Source organism: Streptopelia decaocto (genome assembly GCF_964273445.1).
Source record: "Streptopelia decaocto genome assembly, chromosome: 2".
In the NCBI taxonomy this organism is placed as follows: domain Eukaryota; kingdom Metazoa; phylum Chordata; class Aves; order Columbiformes; family Columbidae; genus Streptopelia; species Streptopelia decaocto.
In genome coordinates, this window is record NC_138655.1 from 64090262 (window position 1) to 64113715 (window position 23454).

The following is a 23454-nucleotide window of genomic DNA, read 5'->3' on the forward strand; positions in this document are numbered from 1 at the left end:
AAGAATGTCCTTTCTTCTCAATTACATATTTACCACAAAGCAGATTTTCTTTCTGTCTTACGCTTACTCTTTTTTTTTCTTTTTTCTTTTTTTTTTTTTTTTTTTGTTAAAGAGACTGGAGACAGAAGTTCTCAAAAACTATTATTTAGAGCCAGTTGCTGTGAGTAAACTGCTGATACCAGGCAGCTAACATACGCCTCTCAGTTGCAAATGAAAATTAAAACCCTGTGCAACTGGAAATAAGTCACTCCCCTATAGAACTGCACCTGTAACAGTCCTCCAGCACACAAAGCTCTCCACCTCTTTTGGACTTCGAAGAGATAACAAAAAATCTTAATAGCCTCCTGACTGAAGAACCTTCAATTAAAATTACTGATGGCTTCACTGCTGCTAAAACACTACTAATCTCTTGAAGCTTAAACTACTGAAAACAATCTTTGTACCAGCTGCACAACTTAAAACGAATCTGCAAACTGAAAACAAAAGGTGAACAGCAAAGGAATAAGAACCAGGTCTGCTCCACAAAAATGTTCTTTAACATCCCTCAAACCAGTAAGCTTGAAAAGTTTCACCACCTAAGGCCAGTTACTAACAAGCTTTGCATCATTATAAAATATCACAGAATTCAGTCTATAAATTTTGAGTAAGAAAGGACTTGACCTGTTTCCTAAATATCCCAGAAGAGTTTCTTAGTGCACTAATTACAGTTAAAATTAAGGGTAAGACATTCTATGTCCTAAATTCAGAGTGCTTTTATTTCAAATTAACACAAATTTCTCAAGGGAAGATACCAATATATTCAACGTTATGAGTATTAGATCTTCCTTTAAATTCCATCACTTTTTAGCTGAAGTACCAAGAGCTGCCTGCAAGAAGGTAACAAATTTAGCAGGGGAGGAATCACTTCATATTTGCTGGGTGGAAGACAATGTCAACAAACCAGGCACTTGTTGCTCTTCTTCCCCGTTGATAGAAGGACCTTTGGTCTGACAGTACATCTGTCTATCAAAACTTGATCAGGGTCTGATAAGAGACAAGGAGCGCTACATATCAAGGTTTTGCAGAAACACATTGAGATTGAAGACTGTTAGAGAACTCCACAGCAAAAGAACACCAAAACTACACTTTTTTTTTGTCTCACAACATGGAAATTTCCTTCAGGTAATTTCCATTGTTATAGGAGGATGCACAGGTTGCAGAATGGGCATTCAGTGGGTCTTGAAGGGTGTCCGAGATGGGAGATGGCAGTCCCTAGGGATGGGGATCCTCATCAAGTACTGAAGTTCCGTAAAAAAATTAACAGTAATAAAATGTCCACTGTCAAGTCTGAATTCAAACATTATTTCATAAGTCAGAACTTGCATGCTCTTTGCAAATTACATTGAGATTCCATGAATACTGGTATTTGAGCTAACACAGAGAAATGACAGTGCTACAGAAGTAAGTATTTGAAAACCATCTTTTCACAAAATATAAAATGCAAGTACATGAAAAATTGTTTGAATTCATTCAAATGTCAAATAGAGTAAACCTTAAATGCTTCATTAAGTCCTGGCATTTGATACAGGTAGAGTTAGCATAAGCAGAGCAACTACAAAATTATATTCCTTTTAAAATTGGAAATACACAATGCAAATACATGGAATATTGTTTGAACTCATTCAAAGATCACGTTAGTTATAGTAAATCCTAAATTAAATTTAAAAATATTTCCAGACATTCTCACTGCCTGTTTTCTGATGAAAAGAGGTATTAGAAACAGATAAGGGTAACCTACCTAAAGGAAAAAAAATGTCTCCCAGCTACAACTTGACATTTTCTTCAGGTACAAAGGTACCTAAAAGGTACAAACCTTCCTAATTTTGTTTCTACATGATGCTTATAGAAATTGCATAGCTACATATATATATATATATAATATATATATTTTATATATATATATATATAAAATATACTGGATCTAATGCTAATCTTTCTGTGCCAAATAACCTTAACTCTTCCTCACCCTTGTGCAATACCTTCCTTCTCAAAGGCAAAAAATTCCTTCAGCTGTATATTTGAAGCTGGGACTACCAAATGAGTATTCTGCTTGCTCACTTGAGATCAATCACATCTTTTGAAGTGCCTCAGGCTGCCTGCCAGGGCACACTACAGATGACAAATGAAATCTCTCTTTGATAGGTACCTTTTTACTTATTATTCCACAAGCTTTTTTCTCTCAAGATCACTTAAAAAGGCCTTTTTGCCTCCTACTTTCCTACATATAGCACTACATTCACATTATTGTTAAGATTTTCATAACACAGCATTAGTTCTCCCCAGATAACCTACTCCTCTTGTGACGCTTGCCCACAATCATAACACCCAGGAATATGCATGGGAAGCAGAATTAGAAAGGAACTTGGGAGACCACCTCAATTAGGCATCCTACCCCCATGACTGTGATACTGGTGACTTGTATGACGGATCAAAACAGGTACAAGAAAAGCAATCAATGCTCCACATCAAACTCAGCTACCGACAAGCTGGGAAATAGCAAATCTAGACCACCTTCTGCTGCAAAGGAGCATTCACAACAGCCATGCCTGCCCTTAGCGGGGCCCCATCAGTTGGGATCCCATAACCTTTTCTGACAGGCTGACAAAATGGCTCTCCTGAGGAGAGCCATCAACAACCTTTCCGAATCGCCTCCACTTTTTATTTTATCCAAAGCTAACTCTTTCAGACCGGTATTTTTTTTCTGGGCGAAGTGGCAGGAACACAATGAAATCCTCACACTTGTTTACAGATTCACTTACAGTTCATTTATGAACTTCCAAATTTATCGTACTGAGTTATTTTTCTTACAGAAGGCACAGCAGCAATACCATCGAGGTGACCCTCTGAAAACTAACACTAGCACACATTACATTACATATTACATTACTAGCACACATAACAGGAATGGCCAGACCCAGAGAGACCAGAAGCTCACTGCACTGAATGAGAAAACCACCCTTGGACGATTTCAAAGAAAGAACAAGAGTTCCCCCAACAGTCTGTCTAGCAAAGCACCTCTTAACATCCCACCAGAGAGTTATTGTCTGTTTGGAAGCAAAAAAACATATTCAAACCAGCTTTTATTTTTTATTTTTGAACTCAGAAATCAAAGGAAATAATGGTGCAGCAGAATTAAACCCCAAAAAGTAATTGATGAGAATTCTGTACCACAATGCCTAATATTGAATTAATAGAAACTGTTCAAAATACAAACTCTCCTCCATAAACATCAGTTCTTTTATATTGCAATATTCAATCACAGAGAACAGAAACACAGGAAATTCATGGTATCAAGTGAGTTTCCAACATTGCTGCTTAACATGAAAGATAAAAAAGCACAAAAAACCCTCACAGGCAAGCAAAAAACCCCATAACAAATCCCCCAAAACAAACAACATCACCACCAAAACAAAACCTTTCTAATAATGTATATGCAGAAAGGTCTTCCATAATTTTATACAGAAGGTGACTTTTACTAGGTATTACACTAGGAATAGAAATGCATAATTTTTAAGATAAATGAATTACTAAATCTAACACACCAAAACCACCAGAGATCTAAACAGCAAACTATGTAGTGGAAGTTAGATATTTATAAGTTATGAAAGGATGAGATCTTGGAAACTGAAAGAGTATCTGCTTCAACACATTCACCTTTAGTATATGTTCCACACTAGCTTAAAAACAGCCTGATGACTTAACTTAGGCAGTTCAGTTCTAATTATCTTCTACAATATTATAAACTGGTGTAAAATTAAAAAAAAAAAAAACACACACAAAGGCTTAATGTAGTGTTAATATTCAGATTTTGTATTTAATCACATTGGGGCCTATCACCTTCCAGAAAGACATCTTTATATTGGCTATAAGAGCAGACAGAATGACGGTTTTGTCATTAAGCATCAAACATTTGGCAGTGCATCAATAATTCTCTTTAATTTGCTTTACCCTCAGAAGCTGGTGTGAGCTGTTGGGCCCTGCAGTGTGCTTCAATAACAGTGCATTAAATGGAAAGTACCTATGCCTGGCAGACCATTCTGAAAGCTGTTTTTGAGTGGCCTGAAATCAGCTATTTGGATTCCCTACAGAGTCTTGGCTTCAAAAAGAAACAGATCATTTGTAATGGAAATAATCCACTATACCTCTATAACACCATCCTAATATTGAACTACTAGTGGTATGAAATCTGCAGGCATAACAAACCCCTAAATATTGGCATAAACCTTCTAGTGTTGCTAAAATATGTAAACACATACAAAAATACAAAAGGTAAAACAGGGAATGAAAAAAGTGCAATAACAATCTTGACTCCAACATTTTAATAAACTACTACAGCAGGCCCAAGCTGCAGAATATAGTAACATCCACTCTCTTACTAAAAAGCTGCCATTACATACATTAAAATCAAAGTTAAAATACTTAAAACTTTAGGACATACTCAATAACTATGTTCCATGAAATGTACCATTGCTTACTACCCATTAAATAAACAACAGAAACCAGTAGCTTTGCTACTTTAATTCAAAAAGGCAACGCAACTTGCAAAAAAAACCACTTCATCTCTCATTACAGGATTTTATTTTTAATTCTGATATTTTACAGCATCTGCAGCAGAAGTCATGCTCATCTACTTCGTAAATTAAAGACACAAAGAGTGAATACAGCAAATTCATAGTATTCCGGTAATGAAAAGAAAGACCAAAACTCCTTGATGCCTCACACTACTTAGCCCACCATACTTGCTCCCAGGGGAAGGAACACAATCTCTGCAGCTGCATTTCCTCCTTACTTCACTGTGACAAGCTCTCATGAGCTCAAGTCAACGTACACATGAGATCAAGCAACAAGCTTCTAAAGTGTTTCAAATACTTGGGGTGGGGAAAAAAATGTTCTGAGGCACATAACTGCTAAGACAAGAACACCTCATGGTTAAACACTGCGCATCCAGCAGACCTAAGACTCTCCAAGTTACCCAAATAACTAAAGCTGCAGCAAACAAAACAAGGACTTATGTAAACCTTAACAAACACGGGCTGATTTTACTACAGTCTTTTGTGAGAACTTTATAGAAAGTTTCATTGTCAATATTTTGAGTCAATGAAAAGATGAGCCAACCAGACTGTTAAACACTGAGATGAGACTTAAGGACAACCGTAAACATCAAGTAAACTGAAAGCATGACTGTCCTTAATCTCTTCCTCTCAATTAAATCAAGTAAATTTGAGAAACTCACTAATGAAAGAGAGAGAATATATACAAAATTATATGCAAAAGTAATTTCAAGTATGTAGAGTGACTGGTTTAATAGGCTGACACAAAACCAATCAGAATGTTTGTTACAACTGCATTGATTTTTTCTACTTTGGTATCCGTTCCTTAACACATCCCAACTACTCTAATGCAGGAAGGCAACTGAGCACTTCAGAGCTGCTCACATACTCCAAGCGAATGCTGTCATGCCTTTTTTCCAGCTGAGGCCATAAAGGGGGTCCTATATCGCAGCGATTCAACAATTTAATTCCAGAGGCATTTAAGTTTCCCGTGGTCATGAAGTGGTTTTGCTGGTCTTTGGGAAGGGATAAAACAGAAACTCCCTAGTGACTACTCACAGCTTAAACAATCAGCTTATTTTACACTTCAGATACTGAGTTGATACTGTTTGCTCCCTTAAAAGTATTTTTTTAATGACTGAGAACGTCTTCAAGATCACAAGACAGGTGCTTATATTGTTGGGCAATTACATGCATATGTACATAATAGAGAATAAAACGGTGCCAATGGAAGATGCTTGAAGTGGACTTACTCACTTAAATCTGCAAGTAAGAATCAAGACACTTCAAACCAAGAATTCTCATTACAGGGAAAAATCCCCTCTAACACAAAAAAAAATGAGATTGTCAAAATGGGAAAAAAATGTAAATTAAATCAGTTATTTTTCATAGATATGCATTTGACTTTTTTCTGTTCTGTAAAGTTCTCTCTCTAGATTTTTATAACAGAACACTACAACACAGCTATTAATTCAATGCTAAGTCTCAGGGATGTGCTGCAGAAACAAATTAATAACTCTGTAGAGTGATGTCTCACATTCCCAACTGTGATCCTTCTTATAAATTAACAGTTTTGTAAAGTCCAAATATTACCATCAGTATTGGTTAGAACTGAACTTCTGCTGGCATTCGAAGCCACTTGCAACTCTGGAATCACAAACCACTGTAAAGAAACTATGCCTGCGAATGCTGTTCTTCCAGAAGCATTAAACAAAAAAGCTGATCTTAAACTGTAAAAAGCACCATAACAAAAATCTCAGTGCTCTCCATTTGCCCTTCAATGTGTAGAGGATATTCCTTAATTTTTACTTATTATGGGATCAAAGAGCAATTTTAGGGATTAATACTAGCATAAAATTCAGAAGTTTTGGCATACCGTTTTCATGTATTTCTGGGCAAGGTGGGGAGAGAAGTCAAATACACAACCATTTGCTGGCATGTGTACAAACAGCAAAGCAGAAAAGCTCTGATCCCCTCCTGGCTGTGCAGAACTCAACTCACAGTCCACCATGACTCCTAGCTGGAGGGAAGACCTGAACAGAACATCATCTTGGTGCTGACAATGGAGGGTTAGCCCTTTTCTCAGTTGTGAAGACCTGCACCATTTGTTGCACTCATGCTTCTTTGACATCTCCAAGCCAATTCAATTAAATAATCGCAGCCCTTTTTCCCCCCTGATCAAATGAGATTGGCTAAACTGATATAAACGCAATGAGAAAACAACACTGGAGATCGCCCTGACAAATTTGGAAGAAGAGGTTCACTGATGTATATAAGCAACTCTCTCCAGGCTAAGTGATGGGGCAGGCACAACTACACTTCAGATTACTATCTAGTATATTCTTCAGTGCAATGAATAACTTACTGGCAAGACAGCACACAACAACCTAAGTCAGGATTTACTTACAATGCTGGTCGCAGTCTACTCTAGCAAATACCACTTGATTCTTATCTGGATATTCTTCCTTAATTACATTAGAAGCTTCCTCAAAAATAGGATGTAGCATTTGGCTGAAGCGGCACCTGTGGATAGAACACAAAATCATAACTTCAAAATACTAATTTGAAATATTTTAATTGATGACTCAGGGAATATTTCAATCCTTGAAGAAAAAAAAAAAAAGAAAAGCTATTGGAAAAGAACATCTACTTGTAATCATCCCAGCAACTGAATGGATAAGAACAGGATCAAAAGTAGCTTGAATAATTCAGGTAGGAAAATAATTCTAAAAGCACATGTAGTTCAAGATGTGCCCTCCTGCTTTATCTGCTTAAGAAACACAGTAAACCAATTCTAAGCATTTAGAAAATATATTATATTCAGAAAATCTGTTCTTCATTTTTTCTACCTGAGTTATCCCTGGGGAAGTAATTTTAAAAATACAGTAAGTTACTTAGATTGTTGAGATTCAAATTTTCACCAACAATCACCAGAATCAATCAACAGAAATACCACAGAGACAAATTTATAAGGGTCAACAATAGAAGCTATAAGTATTATTATATTGTTGCTCAAGTTTGGTAGAATTTGAACATATTTCTATTACAGCACTATAAACAAAGAGAATCCCACAGGTCCCTTCTTCCAGTCATGTCAGATTCTGAAGCAAATGCTCTCTTTCTGCCTGTGGAAAAGGCTGTACGATTGTAAAGATACCTTGGTGGCTTTGGGGAGTCTAGGGTAACATTAATACACAAGCCTATTATTAATATGTCAATAAAATTATTTTATATTATGTTCTTTTAAACAGATGGCACAATTTTAAATTGAAGACTTATAAGAGCACTGTAGAAGTTGTTAGAATGAGACCTCATGGAGCAGACTTGCAATAAAAAAGCCTGCGCTGGAGCCCTACTGAAATGTAACAGTGATAGCCTGGGGATGCTGTTATGTCTACAGCAGCAAACACTCAAGTAAAGAGGCAGGTTTTGCTTTCAAAATACAAACAGGCCTTAAGGCCATTTTCTGGAAGAAACCTGACTTTGGGCAGCACAACTGCGTGTTACGCATTCACGTAGCACTTATGTGCTACACGTGTCTTCCTTGTCCCTCATTCTCTCCACCCTTACGGCAGAGTATGTACATCAGCAAACTGATGTGTTCTCATCCAAAGGTCATGTTACATCATAGCCTGGCAATACGTTGTGTTGAGGGGTGATGACTGAAATCCTACATGTAATTATCAAAATTAAGGCTGTAATGTTTTAAAATTATGGCGTAGTATAAAGTCACTCAACTTGCGAGCATACACAAATCTTTAAATTCAAAGCAAACCTGTTCTAGAGAGGATTTGCTAACAGTGAGGATTTGCAGAAAGAGCTGTGCTAATAAGGTCCTAAAATGGGATGCTTGTTACCTTGCTATATCACTTTTAAAAATATTGGTATCATCCCTCTATCACAGAGGTATCAGAACATGCATTTTTAGCCTCCTGCAGCTTGTCATTTGCAAAACCCAAAAATGATTTTTCAACGGCACCACAGACCCCAAGTCCCAGCGTACTAGATTTACTCTTAATAGATTTTCTGTCCTTGGTTATCTTAAATAAAACCTTTTGAAGTAGTCCATGATTCACCAGGCATCTATAGACCACAAACACAAAATAACCATCTTAAAAGTTTCATTTATTTACTTATGTTAAAAGACAGCACCTGTAGCGTAATTCTATACAGAACACATAAGACATTAGACCTAGTTTCTTAAGTAGTTACTTAGTTGTACTATCGTTATAAAGACATTTCAAACAAATAATTTACTTGGTGAATTAACGCAATCTCTCCATAGAAAAACTCCATTGGTTTAAATTTAGTCTGTGGTAGCAAATGAACAGATGCAAACTAACTCTAAAAAGTCTCTATAAAATGACAGAGGTATGTATAAATGTTCTTAAATGATTTAGATTGGTATAATGTCTATACACAAAGTTTAAATGAAGGCATAAAAACATCTTTATTGAGAACTTCATTCCATATGAAAAGACTGGGTATGAATTTTTCAAAATCACTTTCTAAACAAACAATTAAAATTAGCCTGCTGCTAATTGAATGAATTATCAGTACAGGCAAAGTGAAAATTTTTCAAGTGAAGCTCATATAAAGCACTTGCTATTTCTGGGCCATCCAGACCTAGATATATAGCGGGATGTGAGAGAACTGAAAGGAATCAGAAACCTAATCACTTACACGACCTCTGATTCTGAAAGCTGACGTTTTATGCTAACAAAGCAAAACAGCAGGGAAAGAAATCTTTCAAGTGTAGTCCTGCAGTTTAGTTATTGCTTTACATTATAAAGCTTTTTACATCCAAGATTATTTTAATCAAGGAAGACTGAAAAGGATTAATTTCTCTAACCTCATTTTTATATCAATGTGCACATTAACTTTTATTTTCTCCGAATACTTTTCTGGTTTCTTCCTTGCTAAAGATTCTTTTAAAAATACTAACAGTGGAGCAGAACATAACATTTTAAATGACTTCTTACACAATTTTTAAAAAGGGCATCTGGTGCTTAAAGTAATTCTAACAATGATTTCTGCATGGAAGTTTGGGGTTTTTTAAAATATATAGTTTCAAGTAAACAGTTCCTTCTACATATGTCTTTCACAATGTCTAACCAACCTGGCCCCAAATTCTTTCCTTTTCCCGTCGCTCAGATTTCACCCCTCAATTATAACTCCTCTAGTTCTCTACTTGGAAGTTCTTCCAGGTTAGAGAAGGATTTGATTTTTAGTGTCTTTTCATGCCTTTTTTTCCCTAGCACACACACATGGGAGCACGACAGAAGAAGATGGAAAAATTGAATATTTTGGACTATCCTGTGTTCAGGAGCAAAAACTGAATGAAATCTGTTTTGCTAAGGGCCAGGGAGGGGGAAAAAAATAAAAATCAATTACATAGCATGTTATTCCATACTACTATAGAAGCCTTCTTGCCTTTTTCCTCTGATAGGAGTCTTGAATGAAACAAAAGATGGCAGAAGAAGTAGTAATCAGGACATTAAATTAAAAAAAAAAAAAAGGAAAGAAACAGTTTGAAAGCAACATACCACTGTATTTTCAATTAGAAAACTATAGCCAAACATGACAGTTCTCAAAAGACATAAGTATAAACACAGAAAAAAGCCAACTTGTATTAACTTACCAATCAGCATAAAAATTAACTAAAGCAACATCTGCATTGTCTGAAGGGAAAGAAAAAGAAAAAAAATCCAGTGTCACATTGTGCAGTAAACTTTGGTTTTTTATCTAAGATTGTAAAAATATGCACAAAAAGTATTAAAGCATATATTTCTAGATTATTCAGCATACACCTTAGTCTGCTAGAAAACTGCTAGGATAAATCTTATCTAAAATATAATCTATATTAAACGTGAAAGTGATTAAAGAGGCCTTCAGTCAATTATTTTATTGATATATTAGGCATTAAAAGTGTCAATACTTAAGGTACTAAGATTCAAAATAAGTAAATAATTGACATGAGACAAAAAGTTATTCTTGATTTAAAATTAAGGCACTCAAAGCTAGAAGTTGTACTCCAGTATACCTGTTAAGCATTACCGAGATTATTCATAACCGTTAAAAAAAGGTTAAAAGCTGCAATGTCAACTATTATTATTTGCCTGCTCGTGCAACTTGCTCTGGTCAGTCCTTACCTGCCTTATTTGATAAGAAGCTGAATACTAAGGCAAAAGGTAGCAGAGAAATCTTCAGTGCCCAAAAAAAGAAAACAGCTGACAGACACTTGAAAAAAATGCAGTACTATAGGGATAGATATGAGGTAGTGAAATAATGCCCCTATGCGTTATTTTTCACATACCAAAAAAAGGAAAAATATATCAAAACTAGAAGGACCAATATCCTGCCCAAAAATGAACTGTATTCTTCACACAATATAACAACCATGCTGAAAACTGATTTTTATTAGTAGTGGTAGCCTAGACATTGAAAAAAAAAAAAAAAAACCCTTGACATTAAAAAAACTTGAAATAAATATTGGAAATATAGAATATCAGCCACAACTTCAAAAATTAGAAATGTTGTTAGATTAATTTGCACAATTGATAAAGTTACAAAGTAGTTACAAGCGAAGACTAAGATAATGGCAGCCTGGAAAATATAACATGCTGGAACAGGTGACTCTTGAGAAGGCTGGGAAAAACTACAATTTTGATCAAAATTATGGCAGCAAGGAATGGAAGTGGTGAACAAGAAATTATTAAGCACAGAAAAATTCAGGGTTACCTCCAAGACAAAGTATTTATTGAAAGTAATCAGATCAATTTTAAAAGTACTTATACTTGGCATACGTTCCCTTTTATGAGTAACATTTTACAAAAGGATTCTGTTTTCCACTGTACAAAAGGTATTTACAAACCTCTGATATCACCTAATCATACATTTATTACACAAAGCAATCCTGCCACAGTGGGCAGGTTCCAGCACAGACTCAAATAAAAGAGTATAAAGATTTTTTTTGCAATGTATTTGAAACAATATAACAACATTTTTCCCTGTGAAGATAACCAGATGCAGACAAATTGCATACTTTTCCGACAAGGAAAAGTTTAATTTATGGGTCTCCTTTCTATGAACCACCAGAATCAGGGCACTGCTTAACTTGAGGAAAAGCATAGCGGAACAAGCAAAATATTTAAGGCCCATCACCATGGGTTTCAACTGCTGCTATTTCTGGGGGAACTTTTAAAATGCTCTCTTGACAGGTTTTGGTTATGCAATCAAGCACTCCCATCTGCAAACAAGACACCAGATATTTTTCTTAGACAAACAAATCTTCATTGAGATTACAATGAAGTAATTTGTTAGGCGACGCATTACTTCCGAAAGCTAATTTTGATCATAGGCGTTTAATACTTCTATGCCGATTGCAATTCACATATTCAAAGCTAGAGTATGCATATTCATTTAATAACATTGCAAGATTCACACAGATAAGTGACTGCAGACATACAAAGAAAAAAAAAATTCAAAGTACTCACTTAAAATGTCATCTATATTTCCACTATCTAGACTTGTTATTTCACTTCTTGTTGGACTAAAAAGCCAAGACACCTAAAAGGAGAAAGCAAATCAGTAATGTATGTAAAGTTTCAGCAATAAAGTAGTAATATAGCTATGATTTTAAATGTTGCTGTTCAAAAGTTGGAAAAGAATGGTAAAATAATGCTTAATGCATTTCAGATGACAGCAGTACTACAAATAAACACTGTTTACAGCTACAACATACTTTCACATTTAAAGCAAAACTGGTTATCTCTTCACATGATTATGTTAGCAGAAGGGTAGCAGATAAATTTCATACCTTTAATAACTTAAACTCACTCTGAGGAAAGAACTGAAACCCCATTTTAGCCACCCAACAACCTGACACAGCCCAGAAGTTCATAGGCAGTTTTCACCCAGAGACAGGTAATTTCGTCTGTCCCTTACAGGGCTTGTCTGCATACCAAGTTTCTCTTTAGGTAAAGCTTGCAATTGCATCCATTTTCATTGCTGTTTTCTGAAAAAAAGTTTCAGTTTATCTAACTCAACAAGCTACAGTCTTCTATCTCCTTCTGTATTTTTTCTTGACACTGCTTCAGTCCTAGCATGCGATTGCCATATCAGACTATAAAAACTGAGACACCACACCAGCCAGATCATTCAATTACAAAGCAACACATGTATTAGTCTTAATGCAACTATCACAGCAATGCACAGTTTTATGAACGAGCGCTCTCACTCACTGCAACAGGCCCAGTTCTGTTATCTCAAAATATGGTGGGGAGAAAGGGGGTAGAGTTGCTTGTCTGTCTGAGGTGAGAGAGGTATCAGCAAGTTACAACTTATTTTTGCTTTAAGAGAAAGAAGCATGCAGGACAACAAACGTTCTGGTCTGGCATGTGAATGTTTCCATCCCAAGCAATCTGGTCAGAAAGGCAGCACTCCTCTAAACAGGCCCAAGGCTCAGACCAGAGGCTCTACTGAGATGCCCCCCAGCCTCATTTTCCATGATTCTATGGTTCCATTCATCATTTCCATGATTCAGCTGACAGAGATGGCAGGAAAGGAAAAGGAAGGTTTTTGGTAGAGAACTGAACACAGGTGAGGGAGCCAGGTGGACACTGGATATCCCAATGGTACTTGAAGAATTAGTCCTCACACTGAGATGTGGTGGAACATGACAAACACACTATGGATATTCCTAAAGCCTTAGTTTACTCCTTGCAGCTGCAAAGAAAATCTGCCTATGGCTAGAGAGACAGAGCTGTTGGCTGCTTTTACTGAAGACATTATGGAAAAATTTCGCTGGAAGCATAAAAAGCATGCAAATAATACCACATAGAGCAGCTGGATACAAGGATCCAGTGATAGAAGGATCTCTGTACTCATGGGAGAGCCTGAGACCTATCGCGAACCCATACCAGAATCATGACTACAAGGAGCAAGCTCCCAGAGCACGTTTTTCTTTGACACGGGCTATGATTTGTCAAAAGACTAAGTCAATGTCAAATGCCTAGTTTTCTAACATTTGTGGCAACTGTATACCAAATATTTGCCTCTCAAAAACATCAGCCATACTGGATGCCCGCTTTCTCTAAGATCAGCTTCAAAAACTGTGCAAGACTTCTACAGCAAGATGTTGTCATAGATCGCAAACTATCACTGTAAACGGCATGCAGGTGAGATTTGCAGCCAACATTTGAACTCCTCCTGATTTATGGATCATTAAACACTTTTCGGTGAAGATACTGAACCTCTCATATTTCCCATATAGAGGCCGCTGGGTAGCATATACACTTACACTACAGACTGAAAACACATCAGCTGTTGTAATACAAAATAAGTATCAGTGCTTCTCACTTGGGAATTGGACAAGATACTTATCTTATATGTAAGTCTAAGATCTGTGGTGGAGTTTGCGCAACTGTTCCTGTGGCATTTAAAACCGCCCGACACAAATGTCTGAACTGTGGCTTTAAGATAACTGTAGAGAACCAAAACTAAGGGTTGAGCTGTAAGGTCCACAGTTGAAACTAACAGAATAACGACACAATCTGCCAAAAAATAACTCATTAAGCAAGCTATGCAATGCACAAGTTGCGGCAGGCCAGTATTGGGGAAGTTCCTTTGAAGATGCTGTTGCTGACTGCTGAGCAGCAAGAAAGGACGACCCTGCTTTCAGACTTTGAAGAGGAGAGCTACATCTATAGACCCTAGTCCACATCAGTCAGATTACTACAAGATGAGTGACAGTTGGTGGCAACCATCAGCACAGATACCTCCCCATCACCCCCTGGGTGCTGCATGGGATGACAACTTCCATGGTGTTGCTATGGGGAGGTGCTGGTAGTAGTAGTTACATTTGCAGTAATGGGTCAGTAAAGCTTGTGGGTGAGCTGGCATGGGTTTTGTTTGTACACACATGCTGTTCTGTTGCGTTAGGTTAGATGTAACTTGTGCACAACTGAAGCAGTAGCTATGATTAACAATAACAGTTGGAATATTGCTCTAGACAGTAAAGGGCAGTTTAACTCAACATTCATTCAGTTGGCTGCCACCTGATCCTACCGCAGGTGACTTTGCAAACTCATCTCAGTTCCAAGGCTTAAGCTGCCTTGAAAGGTCTCAGGAACCTCTGATCGTATCCTTGATGACCACAGACTTACTTATCCTGCTACGAATTTTGAACAACACTTGTTTCCACAGAAAATCCACAGAAGCCTCTAGAAAGCAGGAACTTTTTAGCTGCTGCCCACAGCTCTGCATCAATATCCGTACTTGGAAAGAATTTCCACAGTAGGTCTTGGTGAAATTATTTTCACAGGAGCTCAGCAGTTTGTATTGTCTAAACACACCAAATGGTTAAAACATGAATTTCTTAAACCCACATGGCTTGCCTAAAGCTATTCTACAGCAGCAACATTAATCTAATAGGATACATTACACATTAATTAAACATAGATAAGCATATTATTTGCAATCAGCAAACAGGCTACATTATTTGGCAGATATACTTAGATGAGGAACTGTAGTTGCATTTGTAGATTGCTACAATACACCTTAACTTGCAATGCAAATATTTAACCACAAAATCAAAGCACAAGGCTTACTAGCCAATAAAACCTTCTAATAGACTGTGCTATGTGCAGAAAAAGCAAATTAAAACTAATACTTCTTTATAGCATGAATAAAAGTTTCAATTGCTCTCTTAACTCCTGGTGTGGAAAAATGTGGTGGTAGCTGCATGTACTGAAATTAAGAACCCAAATATCTTCACATATTGAAGGTGAAACTGAAATTAAGCTGTATATGCTATTGCCCCTTTATATTAAACAGTAGTGGAAAAGTATTGAGACTAAGAATGTCTTTTCCCAAAAGCTCCAGAAGACCTGGATAATCAAATTTTTTTTTTCCACGAGAAATATGAAAATTTCTATTTTGTCAAAATATATTCATTATCACATTTTATACTGACCAAATAATTATAGATGCCAAAACCTCCATAATAAGCAGATAGACTTAAGGAAAAAAAAGTATTCCTGGAGGAAATGTCAATAAATATGCAAGACTCAGTTCAGCTGAAGCTTTCATAAAGGTATAAAGCCCGTAAGGAGGAAAACATCCTTTTGACCCAGTAATCTTTCTGTCCCAGGAGATGCAAGAGGGTTTAGGATATTACTAGTATTAATATTTAACATGAAGGAATACAAATTCATTTTTAAATTGCTAAGAAGCTACACTGTTTTGAGAATACTTTCTGACTTTGATGAGGCATGTGCTTGATAGCCACCGGCAAGAAACAAGACATTTGTGAGGAAATCATTTTAGAATGTCAGCTACACACTTTATAAGTATTAAACATATGTTCTGAAAAACATACTGTCTAAAAAAAAAAAGTCTTCAGAACTTTTTACTTTTAAATGCAAACTTTGCATTCCACTGGTCTACACCAGAAGGACACATGGATGACTGTTCACATTTGTACCTGAGGAAAAAAATTCTAACTGATCTCACAAGATACATAAAAACTCACTGAAGAAAGCGTCTTGCAAAAATAACTCAGAAGGAAAATTAGCTATGTAAGTATACCTGAAAACTACTCAGGTCTCTGCCTTTATATTGGATACAATTAGCTGTATTTTTTTTATTTGTGGGTTTTTAAAAATGTTTAAACTACTAAAATATGAAGGTAAAACTAGGCAGTTATAAAAGCAAAAGATTTCAAAAAAATGAAGATACAGTAGAATATTAAAACTCTAAATACTTGAGTGTGAAACTGCACAAGTTAGATGAGCATGTTTATATTCTACTCACAATCATTAAAAGCTATACAAAAATTGCAAAAACCATAGACCAAGAAGTGAATGCAGAAAGCTTGTATACACTTGCAGAATGCATTGCTGAGGGGGAAAATAGTCATAAATTGAACAATGCATTCACAAAGATAAAATTTAGCTCATATGGGGTGAGGGAAGAGGAGGAAATGGCACATGTTTTTACTCTTCTGCCTCTGAGAAACACTATCAAATAAAGCAGGAATATATCATCTCTCACAGCCTCCTCATAGTCAAGCTCAGAAGTGTGGCTGGACAAATGCACAGTGAGATGGATCATGAACTGGCTGGATGGCAAAGCTCAGAGGGTTGTGATCAACGGTGCAGAATCTGGTTGGAGGCCTGTAGTTAGTGGAGTTCCCCAGAGGTCAGTGTTAGGCTCAGTTCTGTTCAAGCTGTTCATGAATGACCTGGATGAATAGACTGAGTGCACCCTCAGCAACTTCGCTGATGACACCAAACCGGGTGGAAGGGCTGACAGAGCAGAAGGCTCCACTGCCATCTAGCGAGACCTGGACAGACTGGAGGGCTGGGCAGAGAAGAACCTGAGGAAATTCAACAAGGGCAAGTGAAGGGTCCTGAACCTAGGGAGGAATATCCTCAGGCACCAGCACAGGTCAGGGGTGGACCTGCTGGAAAGCAGCACTGCAGAGAAGGACTTGGGAGTTCTGGTCGACAACAGGTTGTCCATCAGTCAGCAATGTGCCCTTGTGGCCAAGAAGGCCAATAGTACCTGCGGTGCATTAAGAAGAGTGTGACCAGCAGGCCGAGGGAAGTTATCCTGCCCCTCTACTCTGCCCTGGTGATGCTGCATCTGGAGTACTGTGTCCCTTTCTGGGCTCCCCAGTTTAAGAAGGACAAGGAATTACCGGAGGGAGTCCAGCAGTGGGCTACAAAGATTATTAGGGGCCTAGAACACCTTTCTTGTGAGGAGAGACAGAGGCTGAGTCTGTTCAGTCTGGAGAACAGAAGGCTCAGAGGGCATCTTATCCATGTTTATAAACATCTCAAGGGTGGGTGTCAAGAGGATGGGACCAGACTCCTTTTAGTGGTGCCCAACGACAGGATGAGGGGCTACAGGCAGAATGAAGCACAGGAGGTTCCATCTGAATATAAGGAAAAACATCTTCTATTTCTTTACTTTTACTTCTTTCCACAACACTGGAACAGGCTGCCCAGAGAGGTTGTGGAATCTCCTTCTCTGGAGACATTCAAGACTTGCCTGGGCACGTTTCTGTGTGACCTGCTCTGGGTGAACCTGCTTTAGCAGGTGGGTTGGACTAGATGATCTCCAGAGGTCCCTTCCAACCCCAACCATTCTGTGATTCTGTGATCCCAGGTTCCTGGAGGCTTCTAAAGATAACACTGCCCATGTTTTTATTAGAAAGTTTAATTAGTACAGAGATCCTAGTATTTCTGATGCAGTTTTGATCCTCACTTCAAGTTAGCAAACTACTTACCCACTTCTGCTAGTCACTTCTGAGGAGTAACTATTTTTTCTAATGGAAGACCTCAAAGCACTGCCTGAAAGCAAACATTATCCTCTGCCACGTGGCACAAGGCTATGCAAGCGTCCTTACACAAAACAAAATCCCTGGACAAAACCCGTTCCATTCACCCTCGATGTCAGACCTCTGCCAGACTTCATAGCCCTTTTCCAAATAGGAAATAAAACAGCACTCAATTTCAACCCATCTTCTGCTGACAGTGCTGCTGTTCAATAGCCACCTCACATACCAATGAAGCCCATTGGTTGTTCAGGAGATTTAGATAAAACTTTTATCAACATTTTACTCTTACCAATTAGTGCTGTTATTTTTTTGTTGCTAACTGGACAGAAGAAACAGGCCTATTGGTTTAGTGGCATTACTTGCACAAGTTTATCATAATTTACACACCATTTTCTTGTAGAAGAGTTTAACAGTTTAACTGTGCACCATCTTAAAACTACAAGAAAAGGGGAAAAAACCCATATCTGTTGCATTTTAGTTTTTCACTTCTTTATTTTTTAATTCATTTAATGAAACAGAGGTCCTCATTTCCAGAGTATACTGCCCGAAGAGTACAGAAAATCTATTATTGAAGCATTATGATTTCTAATTAGTAGCACACCTGCAAGGCAGTCAACAAGAACAGCCGTCATTTTCACTTGCTAAACTTTCCATTCACCTTTTCCTCCTGCTGGGAAATCCTAAAGGCACACGACTAAACTATCTTTCTCCTCTACCACAAAAATCATTTTATGTTTGGCAACCGGCTCTAGCCCTTGTCTAATCCAGACTGACGCGCTGAAGTTCCTACCTGAAGTCCTAGCCCCACAGGACACTGCGGCCGACTTTCCGTCTCCAAGTACCATTTTCTTTATGCATGCCGCTAATCTGCTGCTGCTCTGAGCCTGGTGTTAAACTCATGGACAACGGGAAGCAGATGGGTTTACAGCCTGCTGTAGGATGATACAAATTGAAAGCAATCCCGGGAGACAGCAAGGCTGGAGCTGACAGACATTATAAGAACCCCTGAAGTTTGGCTTTAGAACCATCAGTCAGGAACATCTCACTGTCGATGTTGCCAGAAGCCCCATAATGAACCACAAAATTCAGAGCAGAGAGAGATAACAGTAAATAGAGAATGGTGGGGAAAAATAAAAAAAGAGAACATTATTCACCCTCTCAGTGACAGCAGTTCAACTCCTAATTGTCACCACTTGATTCCTGAACATTTTCACAACTTAGACTGCTGCCATCCCTGTTGATTAAGCAGAGTTTATATTAGCAATGTAAGCTATTTTCATTCTAAGACTACGACACACAACTATATTAGTTCAAACAGTAACAAATGATAATTTCTGAACTACATTCAAGTTCTCAGAGCAATTTTTGAATTGTTATCAGAAAAATCCTTTTCCTGTTGTTTTTCTCTCAAGAGCTGCATCTCCAATTTACTCAGGGAAATTTAAAACACTTGAAGCTACTGAAAATAGATTCAAGGATTGCAGTTACTAACTTCCAGGAGAACAGAGATAAAACTAAACTGAAATACAGATAATACATATTTAACAAGTAAACTTATTTCTTTAGCCTTGATAGACAGTTCAATTTTATAATGATTTAGGCAAACAGTGCTGTAACTGCACAGAGCTAGGTAGTGATACCACTGTATTAAAAGAGGTAGCGTGATTTTTTTCCTCCATGTATCTTGTAATATACTCCCATTTTAAGTGTCTGACAGGAATACCTGGTGTAGGTACATGTGTTATTAATATTGAAGAACTTTTTGCTAATGAAAACGCTGGAAACAAACAAAAAATCCCCAATTTATGACAATATATTTGAAATCCCAAATTATATTGTTTTGATACTCCAAATCAGAAAAAAAAAAAAAATCCCTCACAACAAATAGTTCCTACAAGTGAACTTAACAGATGAGAAAAGGAGATGTAGGATTATTGTGTATGACTGGGACTGATTCACAGCCGCAGAGATACCTCAATGGCCTGTTACCGCAGCACTGAAGGTCCTCAGAAAAACAGGTAATTTAACCTATCAACAGCTTGTGAACTATTATCAGAACACATGAGATTTTCATTCAGAAAGTCCATTGCAGAAATGAAAATTAAACCTCATTATCACAATGTGCACTTCAGTGCATTGCCTTTTTTTCCATAAAGCTATTAATAGCAGAACCATACACCCAAAGACAATTTTAAAGCTTAAGCCTCTGGGCACAAACCTAAGGATCATTCTTTCATAGAAATGTTTAAGTAAGGGCTCAGAAAAACGACATGAGGCCTCTCTAAATTTTTTTCTCTTGGCCAGAGGGAAAAGACAATCTCAAGTCAGGGCTATAACACACTGGTTTCCTTGTCTTAAACATCCACGTAGAGGCAACACAGTACATATACCTACAAAAGATGTAAATAGGTGCCTGAATAACTGTAGTATTCATGAATAATGTTTAAAGTGCTTCACATCTTCAGAAATATGAATCTACTTCAAAGTGTGTTTCACGGCTTTAAAGCCACTAAATCAGATCCCCAGGAAACTACTGAAAACTCTCAATCGTTAGATATTTTACTTATCACACTTCTTAACTTTACACAAGAACATAGAACTCCTCAGAAAAACAAAAGGTATCATTTTTGCAGCTTTTTAGGAAAAAAACACAACCTCATGTTCTGGTAACTCTTATTTAAAAATATCTACCACCTGCACTGATTATCTGGCAACACCACAAGGATTCACTTTCAAGGAGTAAAACATGTAGTGTACAAATGCAACCTCTGACATCATTAGTGCAAGTTAAGTGGTTATTGCTGGAACTGAAAGCCAGCACCCTAAAATTTCTGAAGTTGTTAAAGCTGTGATCCAGCAATACGAAATAAAGGGTAGTTTGGTTTCATCTTGTCAAAACTTTGATAAGGCTAGCAGAGCAGATTAGTTTGCTGCCTCTTCTCACTAAGTTAAGAAAAATGGCCTGTTCTCTATTTTGGCCACTGCTATTACACAAAAAATGCATTACCAAAAAAGTTCATTGTAGAGAGTTTAAACTTTGGAGAATGTGTATTCATAACTCCATTCCTTATCCCACAGATCACATGTAACCTTGACATGCAAGTCATTTCTCAATACTTTCCTCTCTGTATTTTAAGTCAGAGCCATTTTTTCACCTAAAATATCTTGGAAATTATTTTGATGCATAGCAATAAAGTAGAAAGTGTGAGTCATTTCATATAAATAGCCTAGACTAAATAGAAGGTTTATTAGGAACTGTGTTTTGAGAGCCACATGGATCATTAAACAAAAGCAACATACTATCCTGTTATTCATTGTCATCTTGTACAGTCTTCTTGTGCCCTTTATACTTGTCTTTACACACAGGGCCACCATTAAACTAGAAATGAGAACATTTTTTATATATATTTAATATATGTATGGGTGTTTTGTTCATTCTTGGACTAGCAAGGAAAACTGATATTAAAATGAATCCAAAACTTCTATGATATTCTGTGGAAGGAATGGCCACAGAATTCAGAATCATTCATATGAAGCATTATCTTGCAGGAAGAAACCAAAAGGAGAGAGTGTTTTCACAAGAAACAGGATATCCTATGTCATGTGAATGTTTGCTACCTTGGAATAATCTGAAGGACTGAACATGTAAGGGGACAACTGAATATTCCACACTTGCTGCCTACACACATTCCAATCCTTTAAAAATAACACAACATTCCTATTTTGGTACATTTTAATACATAGAGATTATCGTTCAACAAGACAAAAATCAATTTATTTCAAGAAAAATGCTCAATTTCAATACCTACTTACTTTTAGCCACTTATCTTTTTTATTAACCATATCCTCTATTTGCAACACTGAATACCTTTTCAATCTTTTGCTCCAAAACATCAAGTTATCCATCTCTTTGTAGTATCAAGAAAGGCGGGAACTTTAAGCAAAAACAAGCCTGTTCAGTTTTACTTTTCAGGCTGGAACTTGTTTTAAAAGTAGGTATGAATTACCAAAAACAACTGCTCAAATGGAAAAATCTGGGCTATCATAAACACGTATAAACTAGACCTCCATGACAGAAACACCTAAGAAGCAATTTAGATAAAATAGAAAGTTCAGCCCTGGAGAAACCTGCATTTCACGTATTCTTATCAGAAGTAACAAAATCATGTGGCTCCAGAGGTGCAGGATCCGCACTGCTTTCAACTATGCAGCTGTGGCATAGAAGTGACAGAAGTGACAAATAAAATACTTAAGTGAAAAATACAGCTAGAGTCATTCTCCTCACCCAGTCTACCCAAAGGAAAGCAACACATTTAACTGCCATTCTCAAGACAAGCAGACAAACCAGCCTCTGATAACACCATTTCAATTGTACCACTCATATTAGCTCTGCTGCCTATCTGTACTTCCAAATAACAAAATCGGTTTGAGAGCACAGAAGCACAACCAGCTTGATTTGGCTCATCCTTATTTGATGCTGAATGCAATGATGATTAGCACACTAAGCAATGAATAAATGATCCCAGCATACAGGAGAAAGTGTATGGATGACAATGAGCAATCCAAGTTAAATTCTTACCCTCTGCCAGATTTAGCACTGCATGGAAATGCTACGCCCTGCAATCTCAGCCAGAACTAACCCACACATGAATACACATGCAACCACCCCCATTTATTAACCTCAGATCAAGAGCTTTTAGCAATAATACTTTCAATATCACTAGGACTCTCATTGTGCTACAGGGTTTTCTCCTTCCTTCAGCATGACTGAGATGCCAGATTTCTTCACACTGCCTCCGAGTATTTTTGCAGAAAGTTAAGGTGTTGTGCAACTATGAAAACACAACTATGGTGCTTTGTGACATAGCTGTCCATAGCATACAAAGTGTTTGTCCATACATTAAAACTGTCTAACACATTCAAACCATTTGAGATTCAGTCCTGTGTTGCTGCTGCTCTTCCCTCTTTTTCTGAGGAACCAAAATGAGGAAGAAAACCTTAGAACTGCAAAATCATACTTTCTAAAATACAATGGGGTTTTGTCACTCAGCTTCCCTTAACATCAGAACTCTGAACTTTAGAATAAATCCATTTAAAACATAGTCTTATTTTATGTTAATTGAATTATTTTCTTTCATTCTTTCCAGGCAAATCTCTGATGCACACTCCACAAACTTGAGTTCTACACATGCAAACTACTTATCATAGTATATTAAAGCTCACTGGCAATGCATTAGCTTGTCTCTAACAAATGCTCTAACTCAATTTTTAGATTAGTATTTATTATTTGCTACCTTAAAATTACAAGAGAAGATAAGGGATATTTCCAAATAAGCAGTAATAGAAATACTACTCCACAGTTGCATTCTAACTGACATGTTGGCATTAGAAAAATCTCCCAATTTAAATGAGGGAAAAAAAAAACAACAATCAACCAAACAACATTTTACAATTAAGCTATTTGACTATCTTCTACAGAAGAACACTGAATAAAGCAATGCTGCCTGGATTTGAAGAGAA

General features: G+C 37.1%; 1 protein-coding gene across 2 annotated transcripts in view; it reads right to left on the reverse strand.

Annotated features, from left to right (window-relative positions):
- Positions 1 to 23454, reverse strand: part of ERP44 (endoplasmic reticulum protein 44) — a 56090-nt gene that overhangs the window by 22257 nt on the left and 10379 nt on the right. The window contains exons 1-4 of one of the 2 annotated variants that reach the window (XM_082044744.1): positions 19089 to 19113; positions 12086 to 12158; positions 10231 to 10270; positions 6997 to 7112 (exon numbers count right to left, since the gene is read on the reverse strand). In XM_082044744.1, coding sequence (XP_081900870.1) covers positions 6997 to 7096 — 100 coding nt within the window. In that variant the 5' untranslated portion in view covers positions 7097 to 7112; positions 10231 to 10270; positions 12086 to 12158; positions 19089 to 19113. Of the gene's footprint in view, positions 1 to 6996; positions 7113 to 10230; positions 10271 to 12085; positions 12159 to 19088; positions 19114 to 23454 lie in introns of those variants that run through there. The other variant, XM_082044743.1, reaches the window with a different exon arrangement.